General features: G+C 43.2%; 1 protein-coding gene across 1 annotated transcript in view; it reads right to left on the bottom strand.

Annotated features, from left to right (window-relative positions):
* Nucleotides 1–24,725, bottom strand: part of LOC126212968 (sperm-associated antigen 7 homolog) — an 86,387-nt gene that overhangs the window by 34,570 nt on the left and 27,092 nt on the right. Inside the window, exon 4 of the mRNA XM_049940493.1 lies at nucleotides 2,163–2,334. Coding sequence (XP_049796450.1) covers nucleotides 2,163–2,334 — 172 coding nt within the window. The remainder of the gene's footprint in view (nucleotides 1–2,162; nucleotides 2,335–24,725) is intronic.

The raw sequence follows: 24,725 nt of genomic DNA, 5'->3' as shown, positions 1-24,725 counted from the left end.
TATGCCAATATGGGGACAAAGTAGGTTCGGTATATAATTCCCTTGGATTTCTGTGGCACCTCCTTGCTCCAAATAAGCCCCCTAATGCATTTGTAGAACTGCATATATCTTCCCTTCAAAGGTGAAGTAGTTACGGGTTGGGATGTTGTTGGTTAGGAGTATGAGGAGTGAAGTGGTGGGTTTGGAATCTGCAGGGCATTGGGAGAGAGTGTTCAATCGTAGCGAGGGCACGGCATGTTGGTGTATAAGGAGTTCGCATCTGCAGTGACGAGTAGGGACCCAGGAGGTAAGGGTGTGGGGATGGTGGAGAGCCAGTGCAGGATGTGGTAGTAATCTTTAATGAGGGAGGCTAGGATTTGGGCAACAGGTTGCGGATGTTGGTGAACAAGGGCCGAGATTATTTCTGGGGGAGGGGGGGGGGGGGGGGGCACTGTGACCAGCCACAATGTGGTGCCCAGGACTGTTAGGTTTGTGGATTTTGGGGAGTTTGTAGAAGGTGGGTGTGCAGGCTATTGTTGGGGTGAGCTGGGAGATGGATTCAGGGGAGAGGTTCTGGAAAGGGGCTAAGGATTTCAGCAGGGATTGGAGGTTATGTTGGACTTCTGGAATGGGGTCACTTTGGCAGAGCTTGTAGGTAGAGTGTCTGACAACTGACAGAGGCCCTCCACCAGGCAGTCACTCCGGTTCATCATAACAGTGGTGGAACCTTTGTCTGCCGGGAGAATGATCTGGTCAGGATCCAGTTTTAGGTTGTGTTGGGCAAATCTTTCTTCTGCTTGAATGTTGTTTTTCTTAGTGAGGCACCTGGGGAAGGATGGTGAGCCAGTTTGGAAGTTAGGAATTCCTGGAAGGTGACAGGGGGATGATAAGGTGCAAGTATGGTTGGATGGTGGTATGGATTGAGACAGGTAGGATTCATTGTTAGGACTGGACTGGCTTTGGTTGGTGGCAAAGAAGTGTTTCCTCTGTAGAGAGCAGGAGAAGGAGAGTACGTCTTTCATTTAAGCCATATATGGGGATAATGCCACTGGACAGAACACAGGAAGAAAATTGTTTTCTCGTTTTAAGGACGATCATTTGACATCAGTCTCTCTCCACATTCAGGGGTTTGATGACAATTATTTAAACACATTAATCCACAATGATTCATGTCAGTGTACTGTAGAATTGGCGAATGTTCAAAAATCGGGTATCTGGGTACCGCAAGCTCTAATCCAAAATCACAAAAATTAGCAGGTGCATCTTTGCTTGCTCATCCTCAACTGGCTCGTGAACAACACTGACCATTTCTATCCCGTATCGTTACTGGTGACGAGAAATGGTGTCTTTATGCTAACATAAGGAAAAGAATGGAATGTTTGAGCCTACACAAAGCAGCAACTTCCCATACACAGACCTGCGTGAATCCTCAAAAGATAATGTTATGCGTCTGGTGGAACAGAAATAGTATGGTGTACTACTGATTGCTTCACCAAGGTGTAATCACCACTGCTGACATTCACTGTGAACAACTGAGATGTCTTGCAGATGCAATCCGAGAAAAACGACCAGGAAGACTGCTCAAAGTGATGCTACTCCTCGACAACACTTGCCCGCATTCCGCTGTACTGACAAAAAACCCTATACGTGATCTCGCACCCTCAGATTTTAATTTTTACCGCTTCTCGCACCCTCGGATTTTAATTTTTACTGCTTTCTGCCGAACAGTGTACAGGGAACTTCGTTTCCAGATGAATATGCGCTCCAAACATGTCTCAACGAGTCCTTAACCTCAAAACCACACAATGTTTACAGTCGCAGAATTGAAAAGTTACCCTTGCAGTTCCACATTTTTGTAAATAGTGAAGGATAATATACTATTTATAACTAAAGTCTCAGTTATGTGTACCTGTTGGTTTTATTAAACTTATGGAAAAATGCTAAAAACTTATTCACCAATGTAATACCTTCTCGCATACAAGTGCTTCCAACTGGCTACACCATATTGTCCACCCACTGACTGCCTCCTTTTGATACAATGATGCTCTGCCACTACGTCATCTCACCTACACCACGCTTATGCACAGTGCACAAACATCCTTTCACAAACTTTAGCACAAAATAACTGACACGGAAGCAACTGTGTGATTAAGGATACATCGCATGTCCCTCACAATACGAACCTGCTCTGCAATTTCCTTAGCTTTTTCCGGAGTCCACTCCTCGCCTCTCCTCAGCACAGCCAGTTCATCCTCCGAAGGAGCGAACTCTCGTTTGTACGCCACGACGTGCCGGTCCACACCTTCCTCTCCCACCATGAATGCCGATACACCGGCCACCTCCACCACGTCCAGGCTGAGGACAGTGTGTTGTGTTACAACACTTTGACAGTCTGAGTATTTAAGAAAACACTTAAAAAATAGTTAGCCACTATACACAGTATTCTGGAAAAAATGGTGAATAATTGTGAAGACACTAGCACAGACAAAACTGAGTTAAAGATTCAGCATTAGCAGTGTACAGCTCGACACATTCACGTCTGTTAAATATCTGGGCATAACAATGCAAAGGGATATGAAATGGAACAAGCATGTAAGAACAGTAGTAGGGAAGGCAAATGGTTGACTTAGGTTTGTTGGGAGAATTTTGGAAAAGTGTAGTTCTTCTGTAAAGGAGACCCTGTATACAGCATTAGTACGACTCATTCTTGAGCTCTGCCCGAGTGTTTGGGATCCCAACAAGTTGTATTAAAAGAAGACATCGAGACAACTCAAAGGTGGGCTGCTAGATTTGTTACCATTACATTCAATCAACATGCGAGTACTACAGAGGTGCTTCACAAACAAAAGTGGCGATCCCTGGAGGGAAGACGATGTTCTTTTTGTGGAACACCGTTGAGAAAATTTAGACAACCAGCATTTTAAGCTAACTGCACAATCACCAATGTACATTCTGCCTAAGGACCACAAAGAAAGGAGATATAAGGGCTCATAGAAAGGTATGTAGACAATCGTTTTTCCCTCACTTTGTTTCTGAGTGGAACAGGAAAGGAAATGACTGAGTGGTACAAGATACGCTCTACCACATACCATACTGTGGCCTGTGAAGTATGTATGTAGTCGCAGAAGAGGTGGCCACTATTTGCACCTGAACACAAGTCTGTGGTACTCAGTTTGTGATAAACTGTGTGTCACGAGGCGCCATCATCACTGCAATGAACCAAAACATCTGAGAATGTAAGGCAGCGGCACAGTTCTCCTGTTTAAAATAATGGACATAAGTATTGAAATTTCAGCCTGTCAGCTCACTTTAAAGGTTTATTTTCTGTTTCACTACAATCCGCTGTAATGCAACAACCTTCAAGGAACTTCCTGTCTGGACGAAAATGTGCTCCGAACACGGCTCGACAAGTTGTTGTTGTTGTTGTCTTCAGTCCTGTGACTGGTTTGATGCAGCTCTCCATGCCACTCTATCCTGTGCAAGCTTCATCATCTCCCAGTACCTACTGCAGCCTACATCCTTCTGAATCTGCTTAGTGTATTGATCTCTTGGTCTCCCTCTACCATTTTTACCCTCCACACTGCCCTCCAATGCTAAATTTGTGATCCCTTGATGCCTCAGAACATGTCCTACCAACCGATCCCTTCTTCTTGTCAAGTTGTGCCACAAACTCCTCTTTCCCCTATTCTATTCAATACCTCCTCATTAGTTACGTGATCTACCCACCTAATCTTCAACATTCTTCTGTAGCACCACATTTCAAAAGCTTCTATTCTCTTCTTGTCCAAACTATTTATCGTCCATGTTTCACTTCCATACACGACTACACTCCATACAAATACTTTCAGAAAGGACTTCCTGACACTTAAATCTATACTCGATGTTAACAAATTTCTCTTCTTCAGAAACGCTTTCCTTGCCATTGCCAGTCTACATTTTATATCCTCTCTACTTCGACCATCATCAGTTATTTTGCTCCCCAAATAGCAAAACTCCTTTACTACTTTAATTGTCTCATTTCCTAATGTAATTCCCTTGGCATCACCAGACTTAATTCGATTACACTCCATTATCAAAACCACCCGATTTCTAAAAGTTGCAGAATCGAAAAATTACTCCAACGTTATGGGATTGTTTCTCCTATTCATCTGGATTAAATTACATTTTTCTACATTCAGAGCAACCTGCCACTCATCACATCAACTAAAAATTTTGTCTAAATCTCTTGCGTCCACCTAGATTCACTCAGTGATACTTTCCTGTACACAACAGCATCGTCAGGAAATAGCTGCAGATTGACACTACACTGTAAATCAAATTGTTTATGTATATAGAGGATAACAGTGGTTCCATCACACTTCCCTGGGGCACTCCTGATGATAGCTTTGTCTCGGACGAACACTTCTCGTTGAGAACAACATACTGGGTTGTATTACTTAAGAAGTCTTGCCACTGAAATATCTGGGAAAGTAAGCTGTATGTTTGTACCTTTGCTAGCAGTCTGCAGTGGGGCACTGTGTCAAATGCTTTCCAAAAATCTAGGAATACGGGATATGCCTGTTGCCCTTCATCCAAAATTCACAGAATATCAAGTGAGAAAAGGGCAAGCTGAATTTCACACAAGCAATGCTTTGTAAGCCTGTGCTGGTTTGCAGAAATTTATGACACTGAAACTGAAAATTTGTTCAAGAATTTTACAGCACAGCAAAGATAATTTTGTGGGTCATTCTTGCACCCTCCTTATACACACGAGTCATCTGCCCTTTTTTCCACTGGCTGAGGATTTTATGGCGGGTGCGAAATTCACGATAAATGCAAGCTAAGTAAGACGCCACTATCAAACCAAACTGAGATTCCATCTGGACCTGGTGACTTATTAGTCTTCAACTCTTCTCTGCACCAGGGATGCCTATTAGAATGCCCACCGTATAAGCGTCTGCTGGACGGACGGTTTGTACGATTCTTAAATGGGAGATTTATAACTCTGGCTTTCGTTTTGCTGTATTCTATTGCCACATCATACTGGTCTGCAAGCGACTGGATAGGAGCCTTCAACACACACAGTGGGTGTTCTCAGAGGTTTGATTCAAGCACTCTTGATGAAAGCAATCTACAGGATGAGCTTTTACATTTAAAAAGAGCTTTTTAAGCAAGGCACTACTGATAAAACCTACAGTGGACTACGGAAGTAGAGAGATTACTTCATTGGTCAGTTGTGGGGTTACAGAACTAAATGGTGATGTTATCAGACCCTCAGCCAAGAGATAGTTCATCTGTAGTTAGTGACGTCAGCCAGAAATTTGATCAAATTATGAAAGAACGTACGAGTGGTAAAACCAAGGCACTGAAAGCAATATTGGTGGTTAAAACCATGGCTTCTCTGCCATATGTGGCAAGTGTGTTGTCAGACATACGTCGGAACCACAGCGAGCACAGAGTTAAAGTAATCCTTCAGCCTCCAGCAAGGACCGTAGCAATTTTGGGTTCTGTCAAGGACGACCGGATGCTCTGAAAGGCTGGGGTAACGAGATGTGTGCGAATGTGGACTTCCGTACACCAGGCAGATGACTCGTACAGTTCGTAACGTGCACAGAACGCCAAAGGTACACTGGCTTGTTACGGCCCAATTAATTGGCTGTGGCAGAGCACTGCATCAATTCTGGCTACTCTGTGCAGTACAAAAATGTTGAAACCCTAGTTCTGACTTCATCTGTTTTGGTACTTGCTCATTAAAGAAATAGTGGAAATTCATTTAAGGGGCTCCGGAACGCCCTATACTTGCAATGTTAAAATAACACTTATAAATTACATCTTTCCTCACAAAGTATTTGAGGTAGGAAGTTGAACTTTTTACAGATTATTTATTGGAATATGGGCTACAACTTAACACAGGGATTTTACAAAATTTTAGTTCAGTTATTAAAGATGATTTTTTTTTCAATTGTAATGAAAATTCACATTTTTTTGCAATTTTTTATTTATATATTCAAAAATATACAGTTTTTTGGAAAAAGGCTGTGTTAAATTATGCAGAAGGTACTGTGTAACATTTACTGAAAGTTTGAAACAAATATGTTTGGTGGATCCTTAGAAAACATGTAATTAGTATGAGAAAATAAAAGTTTTGGGAATCGAGCGACAAAGATTGGATTAACTTTTTAGTGCATTCCAGGTCCATAGGATGGATTATCTTCATCCTCTGCAAACTCCTCCTCCAGCTTCCTCTTGTTCCTCCTCCTGTTTACTCTTGCTTGTATTTCTAGACTCTTTACAGCCCTGTCTGCAGCCCGAAGGCGTTCCTTGTCTAAAGCAAGCATCGCTCGTACCATGTTAGAACCTATCTTCATTCCCATATTTCTAAATACCTTGCACCTTACAATGTTGCCATCATTGAAAGTCGCAACAGCATCATACACACCAAAGTGAAGTGTTTCTATTCCAACAAATACAGTCTTGGGGATTCTCGACCATATAACACTATTTACACTTTCATTGGGGTTTTGAGTTTTTCCGTGAATACACTTTTTCAACAGTTCAGTGCTGCTAAGTCTCTTAAAATAGGTTTTATCACCTCCATTATTGCATGAGGCAGACTATGCTTATGAGTGTACACTTCACCAGTTAGCAATCCTTTGTTATATTTACACCAACTGTCTTCTTCTTTGGGACACAAGCTATGTTGGGGATTTTCATCGTCTTTATTGTTTACAGTAATAACACATACCTTTGGCTTTCCAACATTTCTCCTTTTCTTAAAAGCCTTCAGAGGATTTCTAATAACTTTACTTTTACTCATTATTATACTTCAACAAAACAGAGACTCAAGAAACAGAATTAATTACGAATATTTTTGAGATAACAACAGAGTAAATAAACATGAAACAATCGACAATCACACCAGCGATATATATTGAACCATCACAGGTTAGCCACAACGCATACTTTATCTCACATCACTAAAATGTACCTGATGAACACGGACGTTAATAATAACACCATTTGACAGCAGTTTAACAGCGCCACAGTGGGTCACGCCCATGTAGAACACATTTCAAAAAAAATTAAAAATAGTTGTAGTCTTCGGAATTGAATAAATTATATATCTATTAGAAGGTAATAGTCTGCAGATTCAGAAAACGCAAAAAAGTAAAAATTGAACTTTTCATGATTTTGAGCCTTTCCGGAGCCCCTTAACAAAAGATTTAACTGACACAGATAGCTATTTTAGTATGTAAAAGCTCAGAACACAGGACTACCACCAACTCACAGCTGTGCAGTTCCTGTCAGTGCAACGACATCCCAGCACAGATTTCTGTCCAACCACACGTAATTATCTGTCACAATATAACATACTGACCCTCGTGTATTCTGTTTCCTAAGTGCACTGTGGTGGCTGTCATGTTTAAAATAACAGATTTGAGTGCTCAACTTCTGTCTGTCAGCTCACTCGCAAGATGGCCAATAGAAGAAACTGAATTTGTGTGTCTGTACACCCGAAATCAAATGCACTGACCAATACGCTGTGAAAATATGAAGATGCACAACTTATCAGGGCAATAAACGGGATCAATATGAACCTCTCGGGTTTCCAGCCAGGTGAGTTCATTGAAACGATATGCTATTTTGATGAGCTGCACGTGCATTACCTTCAGGTCGAGACAGGAACCAGTGTCTGAGTCGTACTACACCTTGCAGACAAGTATGTCTTGGACCATGGACAAATGCACATAAAAAATAATGTCACAAAGGGCATCTTTTATGTAGGCCATCTGCCCCTCCTACCCCCTGGTGCCACAGGTAGGTATGAGTGCGGGGAGGTGCCACATTTGGATCCCAGTGAGATTAGTCTGGCAGTGTCACAGCAACACACAAGGCTGCAAATATAAAAATATCCCCGTGCCAGTGATACACATATTCTGTCAAAGATCCGCATCATCTATCTTCTATAGAAATAAGGTGTAAATAATTAAAGTCCCAGTTTCAAAATGTTGTACAAAGAGAATCACTGCTTATAATGACTTCAAATTTGAACGGCGTGTTATTGTCGCAGGGGTAAACGTTGTGGAGGGGGGAATAAAATTAAAACATTGACCATTATATGACGCTGTAAATAGGACACCCAAGGGTACGAAGAAAAGGCATTGGTCCAATGTCTGCTAATGGTCTGGAGAAAATGATTACAAAATACGAAACGACAGGTTCTTTTGAAGAGCAATGTGGCATAGGAAGGAAAGCACTTGATCCAATGTCTGTTGAAGATGTGGTCACAGTATTGGAGGAGGGGTTGAGCAGTGATATGCAAACATGCAGTGCATGGAGACTTGCCTGAATGCTGGTCTTGCCTGTGAGAATGGTACATCAAATACTATGAAACATCCTGCATTAATATCCATACAGAATAACCCACATTCAGAATTTGCTTCCTAATGACCAGCCAGCAAGACAAACACCATCTCTGGAATTTCTTGCTCTCATGGAACTGGACAATGAATGGCCATGGAACATTCTGTGCACAGACAAAGCCCATTTCCATGACCAAGGATATGTCAACATGCAAAATTGCAAAGAACGGGCAATGGAAAATTCGCACACACATCAACCGATACCACTCCATTCTGCAATGGTTACCGTTTGGTAATGGCTGACAGCATCGATTATCGTAGGGCCTGTCATTTTGCTTTTTATACAGATTTTGGCCTCATGACAATTAAAAAGTGGTTTTCCCCATCCAATATCGTATGCCCTTGCCAAGGTGGATAGGCTTACCTAACTAACAGTACAGGTGGTGTAACACACAGATCAAACCGTACCCATCATACTGCAATTCATGAGTCCTCCGTCGCTGACCCCATTTACATTAAGACGCTCATAGTGTCATCTATTGATATTTTTTTACTTCCATGAAATTTCCCCCCATGTCAATAAATATGTTATTCAAATTTGACATCATTCTTAGCAATGATTCTCTTTGTACAGTGTTTTGATTGATTGAATGTTTTGGGGTGGGGAGTGGGGGGTGGGGGGGTGGGCGGGGGGGGGGGGGGGGCGGAGAAAAGGATGAGGAAGGAAGTCGACTGTGCCCTTTCAAACGAACCATCCCGGCATTTTCGTGAAGTGATTTAGGGGAATCACGGAAAACCTAAATCAAGATGGCCAGACATAAGTTTGAACTGTTGTCCTCGCAAATGTGAGTCCAGTGTGCTAACCACTGCGCCACCTAACTCTGTCAGTTTTGAGTTGAACCTTGTATACGAATTAAAGTCCTTTACCACAGTTTCTGGCTGCATTTTTGAGCTAGTCTCAGGAACTACTGTCGGGATTCTGACAAGGGTTTGCACTAACGGACAGACTCATTCATGAAGAAGGTTTGTGTATATAATTTATAAATATTTAATGCAAACTGGCTAAACTGTGATGAATTTAAAGTGCCCCATCACTGTGAAAACGATGCCTTTGCCATCTAGCAATGCACAGGAGATAGGTGTAAGGCTGCCCAACTGCAGCACCAGCCAGCACAATTTAACACCAACTTCCTGAATGACCCTGCAATACAGCATGTACGAGATATTAAGTCAGTGGGAACAGAGTTTTAGGATTCCGTGCCCTAGTCGGTAAAAATTGAAACTTACAGGATTGCTTTGTTGTCTGTCTGTTGGTCTGTCTGACTGTTACGAAACCTTCTTCTCGAGAATAGATACATGTGTCTATGGTTGACATTTATGTCACACACCAATGTCTATGGCCCATTGGTGGTGTGAAATATTTATGCTTTTAAATCAATGCAATAAAAAAATACGACCATTTATGTCACATATTTTGATACACACAAAATTACTCATCAAAACCTATAGGGTACTTCCTGTTGACCTAGAATCATAAAATTTGGCAAGAAGCGAGGTTTCACAGCCCAAGTAAAGGAAAAAATCTGAAATTTGTTAATTTGTAATTATATTACACAAACCTATTTTTTTGTTATCTGAGTGTCTATTTATCTATATATTGTAGTGCGATCCACGAACGGTGGCGGTTTGTGTATGTCGAGATATGGATGAGGATTCCTTACGCGGAATGTATCACTTACCATCACCATCCGCAATGACAGCTCGCAACAAATGGAAAATTCACTAAACAACTCCCTACAATAATGTTTAATGCTCGCTTTAGCTATGTTATTCACAGCAGAGCAATCAGAACACTACAGAATGCTCGTTGGCTGCCAGAGAACGCGTGACTTAGGTATGCAGAACAAGCCTAAACTTGACCGCCATCGTTCATGATTCCAACTATAAGACCATTTTCCTCAGGAACATGTAGATGTATATCTTTCCAGTATTCGATACAGAAAACTGTGAAAATCTTAGAGATTCTAAACTTACAGAATGGATGAGCTGTCTATATACATAATTAAATCTGTACTGAAAGCTCAGTACAGTGCTGCGTCAGTTCTACTCACACTTATCCGGATTTCTTTTGGTAAGAATGTTTAAGAAGTGTGGAGGGAAACATGGGAAAAGGTCATACAAAAAATTTAGCTCATGCCAGACTGGTGCTGGATTCATAACTGCATACATTGGCCCACAAACAAAATTACTACTACACAAGACAATTTGCCCAGCTGTACATATCTGTATTTCTAAAATGCTATCCTGGAAACTGGTATCAGTTGCATTGTAGGGCTAGCAAAAAATTGATTTTCAATATTATGTAATCAAGGACAGAATGTAAAAATTTAAATGCTCCCAGAATCTCCTCATTAAAAGGTTCAATACTTTATTAAAAGTTCAACACAATATGACAAGTATTACAGTTAGAAACAGTGTGTTTGTCTTGAGAATGCGTGAATGATAGGTGCAAATATAGGGAATTCATTCATTCAGTATTTCAGAATGAAGGCACTTAGTGACTTCCAACAAACTTTTCACATAATTTCAAGCTTTTATAAAAAAATTTATCGTCAACACCCCCCCCCCCCTCCTTTCATGCAGTCAAACTTCAGCACCAGGCATGACATTTTAGTATATTATTTCTTTACTACAAATTCTATTCACAACACATTTTGCAGACAGTATCCACATATACCACTGAACACACTTGCAAGATTATATCCTTGTACAACACATATTTCAGAAGAAATGACGTCATAAACATTTAGATGCGTGAAAAACTGGCTTTTCCCTAAAATGGGGCACAGTAAAACATAAGCATCAGGTATGACATTTTCATTTATTACTCCTCTACTACCAACTCTATTCGCAACACGCTGTGCACACAGCAGCTACATAGTATCACTGAACATATCTGCAAAATTATATTACTGTACAACACAGTTTCAGGAGATATGAAGTCATAAACACTGACATGTATGAAAAACTAGCTTTTGGTTAAAATGGAGTGCAAATCACACAGTTTATATTCATCCAGTACTTCACGGTGACGACGACTCCCAACAAACTAAGTATAATTTCAAACCTTTTCTAAACATTTCTCGCTTACATGCCCAACGGCCAGAATACTGTAAATTAATCATACTTTTGAAGTAATTTGAATATAATAAGAGGGAAACATTCCACGTGGGAAAAATATATCTAAAAACAAAGATGATGAGATTTACCAAACAAAAGCGCTGGCAGGTCGATAGACACACAAACAAACACAAACATACACACAAAATTCAAGCTTTCGCAACAAACAGTTGCTTCGTCAGGAAAGAGAGAAGGAGAGGGAAAGACGAAAGGATGTGGGTTTTAAGGGAGAGGGTAAGGAGTCATTCCAATCCCGGGAGTGGAAAGAATTACCTTAGGGGGAAAAAAGGACAGGTATACACACACACACACACACACACACACACACACACACACACACACACACACATGCATCCGCACATACACAGACACAAGCAGACATTTGTAAAGGCAAAACCGTTTTGCATTTACAAATGTCTGCTTGTGTCTGTGTATGTGCGGATGGATATGTGTGTGTGTGTGCGCGCGCGCGAGTGTATACCTGTCCTGTCCTTTTTTCCCCCTAAGGTAACTCTTTCCGCTCCCGGGATTGGAATGGCTCCTTACCCTCTCCCTTAAAACCCACATCCTTTCGTCTTTCCCTCTCCTTCCCTCTTTCCTGACGAAGCAACCGTTTGTTGCGAAAGCTTGAATTTTGTGTTTATGTTTGTGTTTGTGTGTCTATCGAGCTCCCAGCGCTTTTGTTTGGTAAGTCTCATCATCTTTGTTTTTAGATATATTTTGAAGTAATTTTATACACTACTGGAAAACGAAAAAGGAAGACCTCAATGTAAGTGACTAAGGCATTCTGTACTTGCACAGGACACTACGAGAGGACAGTTAATGTGACGACCAAATGTGTTGCACTGCAGACAAACTGGGAACTGCATTATCAGCCGTGGAATGTTGCAAACATCGGAGCAGCTGTTCAGTCCCAGAGCCAGTAGTGCCAGTTTGCTCCATCCGCATCTGCAGCACTGTCAGCATGCTGCGACAATGTGGACGTGAAGCGGTTGTCCGACTGACGGAGTTCGAGCGAAGACGTACGAGGAGTTTGCAGAGGACCGAGTGATCGTACTGGAGAGCTGTGCTACCTGTGGGGCGAGAGATCTCCACAGTGTGTCGATGTTGTTGCCTGTGGTCAGCAGGAAGTGCACGTGCCCGCAACTCAGATCTGTACAGCAGTGACGCACAGATGCGTGCCGAGACAACCGCATCTTACGAAGTGCCAGATTGCACTGCACCTCGACTTCACTACGAATTAGGGACACTGTCGATCTGGGGGCATCTGGGAGAACCGTTCGCAAAGATCTCCGTGAAGCACGACTGTGATCCCGTGTGCCGTTAGGACGTATTCTGCTCACAACCGGGCACCATGCGGCCCACCCGCACCAGTGTCGTGGCGGGCGCTTACGGAAGGACGAACGGAGACCTGTCATCTTCAGTGACGAGAGTCACTTCTGCCTCGGTGGCAACGGTGGTCGTACGTGTGTGTGGCATTGTGCAGCTGAGGGCCAATGTCTGTGGAGTGTACACGACAGAGGCACACAAGGGCAAAAACCGGCATCTCTGTCTGGGAAGCCGTATCTTAAAAGGGTTGTTCTCCTCTCGTGATCGTGGAGGGAATATTGAATAGTGCACAGTACATCCAAACAATATTCGACCCATCACGCTACTGTCTGTGCACCAATAAGGCAAAGTGCTTTATCAACAGACAATGCACATCTACAGGAATCCCAGTATCCCATGCCAACGAACACGTTCTCCACGGTGTACGTCAACTATCCCGGCCAACACGATCCCTAGATCTGTCCCCCAATGAGCTAACTGGGGACTGGACACAACATTACCTCACACAGTCTGCAAGTAAAGCAGCAAATCTGGCCCAACTGAGGCACCAGGTGGAAATGTATATGGCTCTGTTGGTGAGATCGTTTGTTGTATATGTCTTCAACAGTGTGTCAACAAAATTTCCCTGTTAGGTCAATGAGTTATCGATCTTTTTTTTTTTTTTTTCCCCCAGTAACATACATGGGAGTTAAATTCCCTTAAGAATTGTGTGTTTACTGGTCTAGTACTAACTGGGCAACGCCAGAACAGCTCACTATTTTTTTTAAACAAATCAGAAAATACATATAAAAATGACAATTTAAAAACTACAGCATATGTTGAAAATGGTTCCCTGCACCTCCACTGACTTGATGCAGAACAGCAACATCGATTGTTTTAATGTACAGGTCTATGTTTCCCTTCTGTTAGTCTTCTATTCCAGGGTTATTTTCATACACTTTTCCTCTGAAATATCCCCTCACACACAGAAATCACAAGCTGACAAGTCTGGCAGATGAAGTGGCTACAAAGCTTTACTTATGATTAACAAACGTATGATTAACAAACAAATGAGGCAGTAACTGTCGAGACATGTAGTACATAACTCCATATTGCCTAATGCTCGTGTGTTGATTGACCCTACCCGCAGCAAATCTAGCAGCCCACCTGTGGACCCCTTCAATGTCTTCCTTCAATCCGACCTGGTGGGGACCCCACACGAGGCGTACTGAAAGCGTTGGACTAGTGTTCTGTACACAATCTTCCTTTACAGATGAAACACACTCCAAAATGTTTCCTAATAAACTGAAGTCAGCCATTCGCCTTGTCAAGTGACACACTAATAACGCCACGTTCAAACATCGGACTTCTTTTTCTACTCTTCTGCATTAAATTACATTTGTCTACACGTCATTCTTCACACCAATTAGAAATGCTGCCTAAGTCATCTTGCATCCTACAGACATTCTAGGACTCCTTCCCATACACCACAGTGCCATCAGCAAACAGTTGCAGATTGCTGCTCACCCTGTCTGTATACAGAGAAAAAGAGTGGTCCTATCACACTTCCTCGGGACACTCCTGACGATACCCTTACCCCTGACAAACACTCGAGGACAACATACTGGGTTCTATTACTTGAGAAGTCTTCATACCACTCACATATCTGGGAACCTACTCCGCATTCTTGTACTTTCATTAAGTCTGCAGTGGGGCACTGTATCAAATGCTTTTCACAAATATAGGAATGTGCTATGTGGCTTTTGCCCTTCATCCACAATTCACAGGGTATCGTGCAAGAAAAGGGCAAACTGAGTTTTGCACAAGATGTGTGAATTTGTGGACCGCAGCTTGTACATCACAAAGAAATTTATTACTATTCAAACTGAGAACAAGTTCAAGAATTCTGCAGGAAACCGATGTTAAGGATATTTGTCTGTAATTTCTCACATCCGTCCTTTTACTCTCGTTATATACAGGCGTCACCTGGACCTCTACCTAGTCACTCGGGACTCGGCACTGGGCAACAGGGTCACGTTGAATGCGAGCTAAGTAAGGGGCCAATGCTGCAGAGCACTCTCCGTAAAATCAAACTGGGATTCCACCGGGACCTGCCGACTTATTTGTTTTCAACTCCGTCAGTTGCTTCTCCTACATCAGGGACACTTGTTACTGTGTCATCCCTACAGGACTCTGAGTGACAGTCAAACAACAGTAGATTTGCACATTCCTCCAGTGTGAATGATTAATGTTTTCTCATTTAATACAAAACTAATGTGAATCAACAATTATTAATAGTCTCATACTTTCTGTACTCCGATGCAGGACTGTGCACACCACGCTCGCCTGTGGCCCACTCTGCAGACTTCCTCACAACAAGTGCCGCATACAAAACCGTAGACGATTAACGGAAAGTACAGTACGTAGGAAATGTAACAATGCCTGTACCATTAGTGTTTGTGGTGAAGAATGCTGCAGCTGCAGCTCAGTTTACTGGGGTATCAGGTTTGAGGGCTAACTCCAATAAATAACCAAATACCACGACAACTTCTATGCACTTTTTTTAATGGCATTCCTTCCAACACAGTTCACATTGACAGCTTGTCTATCAGTGGTTATACCGTAGATTTTCTAGGGTTCAGTACACGGAACCAGCACCATCTCATCAAATAGGCACCGAGGTTTTCTTTTTCTGGGCAGTGAAATGGCATATTTATGTGCCCCAAGTGGGCTCAGCCTTTAAAACTCGGCGACTTGTACGAGCAACGTTTCACGGCCAAGATAATGCCTTCAGTGCCTTCGACGTCAACCGGCTGACGAATCGGCCCCGGGGCGACGGTCAATGACACTGTGTCGAGTTGTGTCCACCGATGCAGTCTTCTGGTGGCTGTTGCAACCTGCCAGGCTTCTTGGGTAACCACATTGCAGAAGCAAGACGGCAGGGCACTTTGTCTCATACAGGAAAATAAACTACGGTAGCTAAATGCAGGTACTTCTGATTTCGAACAAACTGAGTGCTGTGCAGTGCTAGTGGAATTTGGGATGGTATAATAAAGGAAAGAGCCAGCAATAGAAGCAACGGTGGCCTCGTAAATAGAGACAGAAGTTACCAACAGAGTTCTGTTTGGGACTCATTACCGCCAACAGTCCTGAGACTCTAGTGCAGCCTCTTTCACCCCTCCCCCCCCCCTTCCCCACTCCCACTCGTAATGTGGAGCTCAGCGTGGGTAGACCACCTATACGTCAGGGGGGAGGGAGGTGGCGAACCCCAACTCCACCGACAAAATTTCAAAGGTTCTTCAGTTAAAACTTCTTGACTGAGAGGCAATAGTTGATAAATAAAACTTTATCCTGATGTTTCACCTACAACTGTGGGAGACATCTTACCTACAACTATGGGAGACATCTTTGGAGGTAAAACAGCAGCTGCAACGAGGGCTCCAGAGGCACCCGAATTTATAGAGCCACACAGAAGGAACCACCATTCATCACCTGATGCCAGTTGTGTGATTATCTCGGGCTGGCACCATCCTTCTCAATTAAAAGTAATTGATCACCATTTTGTTGGTGCAAAATTGACATCTGTGTTATATCTACCTTAAGAGCTTCTTATTTTCTGTTAAAATTATGACGCTTGTGAATCTCTACGGTCTAAACACACAGGCACTTGATAATGTGTCACCTTTGTTAGGAAACTCTTCACACTGAATTTTGTTTCACGGTATCCATCTCGAAAGACGTGTTCTGCTACAGCTGATTTGTCAGGGAATCCCAGGCAGCAGTTCCTCCTGTTTTCAGTTCAACGGATATTAATACTGTGGTGCCAATGTACACTTTCCCACAACTACACAGAATTTTGTACACCTTCTAAGTGAGTATAAAGACTATTTCTACTTCACTTGGTCAACATTTTCCTGATCTAGTCCATAATTTTGTTACTAAATGGGAGCAAAACTTTTCCTGTTGTTTCTCATTAGTACTGGCTTTCTCTCTTCTTCATTGGAGTGGTCGGTCCACCTCCTTACTGGCATAAATATTTTTCTTGAAAGCCAACAGTAAGTGACTCAGCTCATCTTATAAATAAACTGCCTGGCAGGTTTTAATGACACTTCTCTTTTGTCTTGGATGATGATTGAAGTCATTATGGAGGTATCTAGCTTTTCTTTCACCTTATAGCCTGAAAAGTCCTGCCCGCCATTTGATCACAGGTACATCCAAAAAATTAAGTTGCCTGTTGCTCTCCATTTCCACTGTAAACCGAATTTTTGGGCTGATACTGTTAGTGTACCAAGAGGGCATCCAGCTTCTCTTCACCATGCGACCATACCACAAAGATACAAATGCAAGCTCAAAGAATCAGGTACCAAAATAGGGTGAAATCTGTTATTGAGCAGAGAGGACATACTTGGGACTGTATCAAAGGAGGAGAGAAATTTAAGATCTGTAACTGGAGGAGAACCATCATCATTTGCTAGCCATCAAATACATTAGAACAACAAACAATATGATGATGACGATGACGAAAAGATAATCTTGTGAAACGCTGTCCATTTCTGTCAACATAAGTCGTGAGTCACAGACTGCTTTCCAGCACGCACATGGACATAACAAGCAAAAATAATGTGTTCTGTCTGCACATGTACTTTTGTATTTAAGTGGAAAATCGACACAGAGTCACTTATGCAGTACTGTTTCTTTAATGGTGATACTCATTTACCATTCCATTAGTCAGCGTCCAGTGTGCATTATTAATTGTTTACTACAGTCTGGTTGCTGATGGGACTAGCTGTTTCAATAGAAAGAGTGTGACTTCACTTGTATCTGGTCACTACCAACCTTAGCTTTCAACAATATGTGCAAAGAGTATCTTCACTGAACATATCAACGAATTTAAACAAATTCATTTGCATACAACATTTCTATGATCTCAAACTCCACGTGTAATGTCTGCTTCTGTTTACAAGTACACAGATGTGCTGAACACACTGTCCATTGCTAACTATGCCCGACTACATTGGCTGTGATGAAAATGCTGTCAGCAACAACTGAGACCATTTGACTCCCACTGAAACAGCCACTCCTTTCAGCCAATGCACTACAGCACTTTTCAAGTGAACAAATAATACCTATTGGTGGTGTTTAAAGTTGAACTTCTGGTTTCAGTACAGGCTACAAACAGTTTCACCTCATTGAAATAACAGAAGTTACGGAGGAGTAAAGGGCAACAGAAGAGACACACTTGTAGTATTTCTGCACAGTGATTTCCTCACAGCAGGCATCCACATCATAGGAACCAGGCTGCAATCTTTCAACAAACTCCAGAAATAGCAAGTCCACATCCTCAGAATGTTGACTGTCAAATTCATTATATAATAATAATAATAATAATAATAATAACAATAATAAATCTGTGTGGTTCAGTGGCCGAGTGCAAGTCTTTCAACTAGATATCATTTCAGCCACTTGGGCATCCTTATTTACCCCATTTATCAAAAATGGTTCAAGTGGCTCTGAGCACTATGGGACTTAACTTCTAAGGTCATCAGTCCCCTAGAACTTAGAACTACTTAAACCTAACTAACCTAAGGACATCACACACATCCACGCCCGAGGCAGGACTGTAGCGCTTAGAACCGCTCGGCCATTCCGGCCAGCCCCCATTTATCCAACTGGGTAAAAGGTATATGTAGTTTAACGTGGAATCCGAACCACGCATCTTTCCTGATGACTCTGCACATCACTCGGAGATGAAGTGTACACTAAAGGCAGACTGCCAGACTGTTTCAAAGGTATTATGTGAGGCACTGGATTTGGAGGATGTCATAAAAAAGAGGTTTAGTTATGCACTATCAACAAGTATGCATGCTGTAGGCAGACATGTGAGCCTATTTTGAGGGTACTGCAGGAATGCTGGACTACAGCTACACCACCTTCAGAAGAAGGAGCACCCAGTTTCACACCTCAAAATCTGTGTAGTTTTTGATCAAAACGTGGCAAAGTTTCTCACAAAAGCTCACATTATTTGCACATGCAATAATGCATTCACATTGCACTGGGGGAAAAAAAAAAAAAAAAAAAAAAACCTGTGTTGCACATTTCGACTGGAATCATTGGTATCTGTCACCTGTATGTGTCATATCGGAAGGTGGTCCAGTTGTGAACCATTCTGCCATTCCCGCCACCCTCTCTGCCACAATGTTCAAACAAACGTCATCCGCTCCACACACCCCTACGGCTCTCCTATGGAGAGATGTACCTTCTGATGTGACACATACTGTAGGACCTGTACTTCTGCCAGCACTCTTAGTCAGAGCATCTTGCCGCCAGTCCCTGTACAACACAGTTATAGAGGTGTGTCCACGAGAAGGCTCACGGGTGGATGTGCAGCAGCTCGGAGCAGTGTACTACGTGATGCTCCAGCTAGTCAGGTCATTATGGCACTATGTGTGTAGGGTGCACATCAGCAAGTGTCGAACATTTAGGGTCATTTTTCACGTCAGGTTAGATATAATGAGAGTATGTAGCCTCTGTAGTGTTCATTATGGGAAGCAAAAAGAAGTGTTACGTTATGATGGGACAGCAATAATTTTCTGACTGTATTGGTTTTTCTAGAGAGTGGCAGAAGCAGTGATGGTATCCAGCATTCATCTGTGTTGCCTATTACCAAGATAGGTAATGACTGTGGCAAAAAATAAATAAATTAATTAATTAATTAAAAGATAAAATGTGGGCAGAGTCAGAGAGCACAATCGTGCTGCTAAAAAGTATTCTCCATCTCTCTAAGTGCAGCATCCATCATGCAGCCATCTTCTTACTTGTATGCCACTATAGGGATATGACAACTGAATAAAGCCTCCAACTCATACCAGTGCTCATACACCAACACAGCCAGGTGTTGGGTTTGAAGAACACTCCAGTAATGGAGCAACAAAGTGTGTCCACCTTGTGAAATGCCCCTCAATTTATTTTCACTAAGCACGCATCAACAGCATGGAGTGCAAGGCCCACCTTTTAAGTCTTTGGAAAAAACAATAAAAGGAAAATATTTATTTGATGCATATCATTTTACTGTTCCTCAAAATATCCATCTATAAAATATATACACTTCTGCATGTGCTCAAATACATTCTGAAAAATTTGTTCCACTTATAATGTGGCAAAGCAGGAAAAGACATTATGAAGCTATCAATATCAGAATCGATGATCATCTCAATCCACCGCATGTGGACAGAACACACATACTGTTAATAATTACTGCTGTGTTCAAACTACTTCTCTCTTACAGATGAGTTTACAATTACTTTTTTGTCAATTAGAATCATTTTCAGTATTCAATTCAGAATTTATTTTAGAAAGATTGGAAAATCAGCAGTTTCTGAAATCATTCTCTTCTACAGTATTTGTTTTCATAGAAAGGACAGATGAATACTGTAAAATGTCAAATCAGTATAAATGTTAGTATAAAAAAATGTGTAAAAATATGTAATTGAAGACTAATCTAGTGTAATTCTTTGGATGGTATGTTTCATTAATTTTAAACTGAAATTGCACACTAGCCAACAATAAAATTATGTTAAACATTTCCACCTATTGTGTAAATCATTATGCTATACCAGACTTAGTGTGAAGTAATAATTTGTAATTATAACTTCAATTATGGTGTTATTGTACCAATGCTTTATAACAACAACATGGAAAATACAGATTGCTACTTACTGTAAAGAAGACATGGTAAGTTGCAGACAGGCATAATCAAAAGACACTTACATAAAGCTTTTGGCCACAGCTTTCATCAGTAAACAACAGACGTACACCATTCATACACACAAGCAAGCACACCTCATGCACACATGACCGCCAACTTCAGCAACTCAGGCCAGAATGCAACTATCACTTTGATGAAATCAGCAATCAGGAGAGGGTGGGGAAGGTGAGGTGAATGCCGTCTGATGGAGTGTGGAGGGACTTGAATGCCAACAGGTGCGGAGCTAGGAGGTTGTGGGGTAGGGAGGTGGGGAAAAAAGGAGTAAAAAAAGAGAGGAGCAGGTAAAGACGGGCAGATGCGTTGCCAGAGGGTAGCAAATACACTCCTGGAAATGGAAAAAAGAACACATTGACACCGGTGTGTCAGACCCACCATACTTGCTCCGGACACTGCGAGAGGGCTGTACAAGCAATGATCACACGCACGGCACAGCGGACACACCAGGAACCGCGGTGTTGGCCGTCGAATGGCGCTAGCTGCGCAGCATTTGTGCACCGCCACCGTCAGTGTCAGCCAGTTTGTCGTGGCATACGGAGCTCCATCGCAGTCTTTAACACTGGTAGCATGCCGCGACAGCGTGGACGTGCATGTGCAGTTGACGGACTTTTAGCGAGGGCGTATAGTGGGCATGCGGGAGGCCGGGTGGACGTACCGCCGAATTGCTCAACACGTGGGGCGTGAGGTCTCCACAGTACATCGATGTTGTCGCCAGTGGTCGGCGGAAGGTGCACGTGCCCGTCGACCTGGGACCGGACCGCAGCGACGCACGGATGCACGCCAAGACCGTAGGATCCTACGCAGTGCCGTAGGGGACCGCACCGCCACTTCCCAGCAAATTAGGGACACTGTTGCTCCTGGGGTATCAGCGAGGACCATTCGCAACCGTCTCCATGAAGCAGGGCTACGGTCCCGCACACCGTTAGGCCGTCTTCCGCTCACGCCCCAACATCGTGCAGCCCGCCTCCAGTGGTGTCGCGACAGGCGTGAATGGAGGGACGAATGGAGACGTGTCGTCTTCAGCGATGAGAGTCGCTTCTGCCTTGGTGCCAATTATGGTCGTATGCGTGTTTGGCGCCGTGCAGGTGAGCGCCACAATCAGGACTGCATACGACCGAGGCACACAGGGCCAACACCCGGCATCACGGTGTGGGGAGCGATCTCCTACACTGGCCGTACACCACTGGTGATCGTCGAGGGGACACTGAATAGTGCACGGTACATCCAAACCGTCATCGAACCCATCGTTCTACCATTCCTAGACCGGCAAGGGAACTTGCTGTTCCAACAGGACAATGCACGTCCGCATGTATCCTGTGCCACCCAACGTGCTCTAGAAGGTGTAAGTCAACTACCCTGGCCAGCAAGATCTCCGGATCTGTCCCCCATTGAGCATGTTTGGGACTGGATGAAGCGTCATCTCACACGGTCTGCACGTCCAGCACGAACGCCGGTCCAACTGAGGCGCCAGGTGGAAATGGCATGGCAAGCCGTTCCACAGGACTACATCCAGCATCTCTACGATCGTCTCCATGGGAGAATAGCAGCCTGCATTGCTGCGAAAGGTGGATATACACTGTACTAGTGCCGACATTGTGCATGCTCTGTTGCCTGTGTCTATGTGCCTGTGGTTCTGTCAGTGTGATCATGTGATGTATCTGACCCCAGGAATGTGTCAATAAAGTTTCCCCTTCCTGGGACAATGAATTCACGGTGTTCTTATTTCAATTTCCAGGAGTGTAAATAGGGTGGGAGACGAGAATGGGGAGGAGATGACAGGACAGAGGGGGTGGACACTGTTCGGTGGAGGGTGTAGGAACATGTTACCATAGGTTGAGGCAGGGATAGTTATGGTATTGGAGAGTGTGTTATAAGGATAACTCCCATCTACTCAGTTCAGAAAGGCTGGAAGTGGAGGGAAGGATCCAAATGGCTCAGATAGTGAAGCAGCCTTTAAAATCAATTGCTTTATGTTCAGCTGTATGTTGTGTCAGAAGCTGGTCTTTGGTGGTGGCAGTTCGTGCTGGTAGACAGCTAGTTGGTAGTCATACCACCATAAAAGCCGTGCAATGAGAGTAGCACAGTTGCTTTCACAGGTGGCCTGGCCTCTGACGGAGTAGGATCAACCTGTGACATGACTGGAATTGGAAGTGCTGGATGGGTGGATTGGGCAGGTCTTGCACCTGGGTCTTCCACTGGGGTATGATCCTTGAAGCAAGGGATTGGGATTGGGACTAGCATAGGGATGGCCGCTATCGACAGCGGATCTCAAGTTGATTCCGTATTTCTAGATTTCCGGAAAGCTTTTGACATCGATTCTCACAAGCGACTTCTAATCGAGTTGCGGGCCTATGGGGTATCGTCTCAGTTGTGCGACTGGATTCGTGATTTCCTGTCAGGAAGGTCGCAGTTCGTAGTAATAGATGGCAAATCGTCGAGAAAAACTGAAGTGATATAAGGTGTTCCCCAGGGAAGTGTCCTGGGACCGCTGCTGTTCCTGATCTATATAAATGACCTGGGTGACAATCTGAGCAGTTCTCTTAGGTTGTTCGCAGATGATTCTGTAATTTACCGTCTAGTAAGGTCATCCGAAGACCAGTATCAGTTGCAAAGCGATTTAGAAAAGATTGTTGTAGGGGGTGGCAGGTGGCAGTTGACGCTAAATAACGAAAAGTGAGAGGTGATCCACACATGTTCCAAAAGAAATTCGTTGGAATTCGATTACTCGATAAATAGTACAATTCTCGAGGCTGTCAATTCAACTAAGTACCTGGGTGTTAAAATTACGAACAACTCCAGTTGGAAAGACCACATAGATAATATTGTGGGGAAGGCGAGCCAAAGGTTGCGTTTCATTGGCAGGACACTTGGAAGATGCAACGAGTCCACTAAAGAGACAGCTTACACTACACTCGTTCGTCCTCTGTTAGAATATTGCTGCGCGGTGTGGGATCCTTACCAGGTGGGATTGACTCAGGACATCGAAAGGGTGCAAAAAAGGGCAGTTCGTTTTGTATTATCACGTAATAGGGGAGAGAGTGTGGCAGATATGATACGTGAGTTGGGATGGAAGTCATTAAAGCAGAGACGTTTTTCGTCGCGGCGAGATCTATTTACGAAATTTCAGTCACAAACTTTCTCTTCCGAATGCGAAAATATTTTGTTGAGCCCAACCTACATAGGTAGGAATAATCATCAAAATAAAATAAGAGAAATCGGAGCTCTAACAGAAAGATTTAGGTGTTCATTTTTAGCACTTCAATGTGAATTGCAGAGTAGTCATGTAGATGTAGATGTAGACTACTATGTTGTGGAGGTTGGGTGGGTGACAGAACACCAAATTAGGAGGGATGGGAAGTATCTCGAGTAGGATGTCCCTCATTTCAGGGCATGATGATAGGTAATCAAAGTCCTGGCAAAGGATGTGGTGCAGTTGTTCCAGTTCAAGGTGGTATTGGATAATGAAGGGGACACTCCTTTGCAGCTCGTTCTTGGGGGTGGTGGGAGGACTGAGGGTCTGAGGGGAAATGGCAGGGGAGATTTCTTTGCAGACTAGGTCTGGGGGACAGAGGCTATCTGTGAAGGCCTTGGTGAGACCCTCAGCATAATGAGCATGGGAATTCGTGTCACTGCAGATAAGCCGTGACTGAATGGTGTGAATTGGATAACATCTGTCAAAGTGCAGGTACTGTTGGTGGGTTTCATGTGGACAGTGTTGCAGATGGAGCCATCAGAGAGGAGGAGGTCAACATCTAAGAAGGTGGCACAGTCTGTTGAGGAGGACTACATGAAGCGGATGGGAGAGAAGGCATTGAGGTTGTGAAAGAACAAAGATAGGGTGTCTTGGTCCTGAATTCAGATCATGAAGCTATCATCAATGAACCTGAACAACACTTGGGGTTCTGTGTTTTGGGAGGCTAGGAAGGTCTCCTCTAGATGGTCCATAAAAAGGTTGGCACAGGAGGACGCATTGTGGATGCCGACGGTTGTGCCACGGATCCGTTTATATACCTTTCCATCAAAGGAGATGTAGTTGTGGGTTAGGATTAAGTTAGTACGGTGTATAAGGAATGAGATAATGGGTTTGGAGTCTGAAGGACATTGGGAAAAGGTAGTGTTCAATAGCTCTAAGACCATGGGTATGAGGGATGTTG

This window comes from Schistocerca nitens, chromosome 11 (genome assembly GCF_023898315.1).
Source record: "Schistocerca nitens isolate TAMUIC-IGC-003100 chromosome 11, iqSchNite1.1, whole genome shotgun sequence".
Classification (NCBI taxonomy): Eukaryota; Metazoa; Arthropoda; class Insecta; order Orthoptera; family Acrididae; genus Schistocerca; species Schistocerca nitens.
The sequence above is the reverse complement of the archived record's forward strand: the minus strand, read 5'-3'. Positions and strand labels throughout refer to the sequence as shown.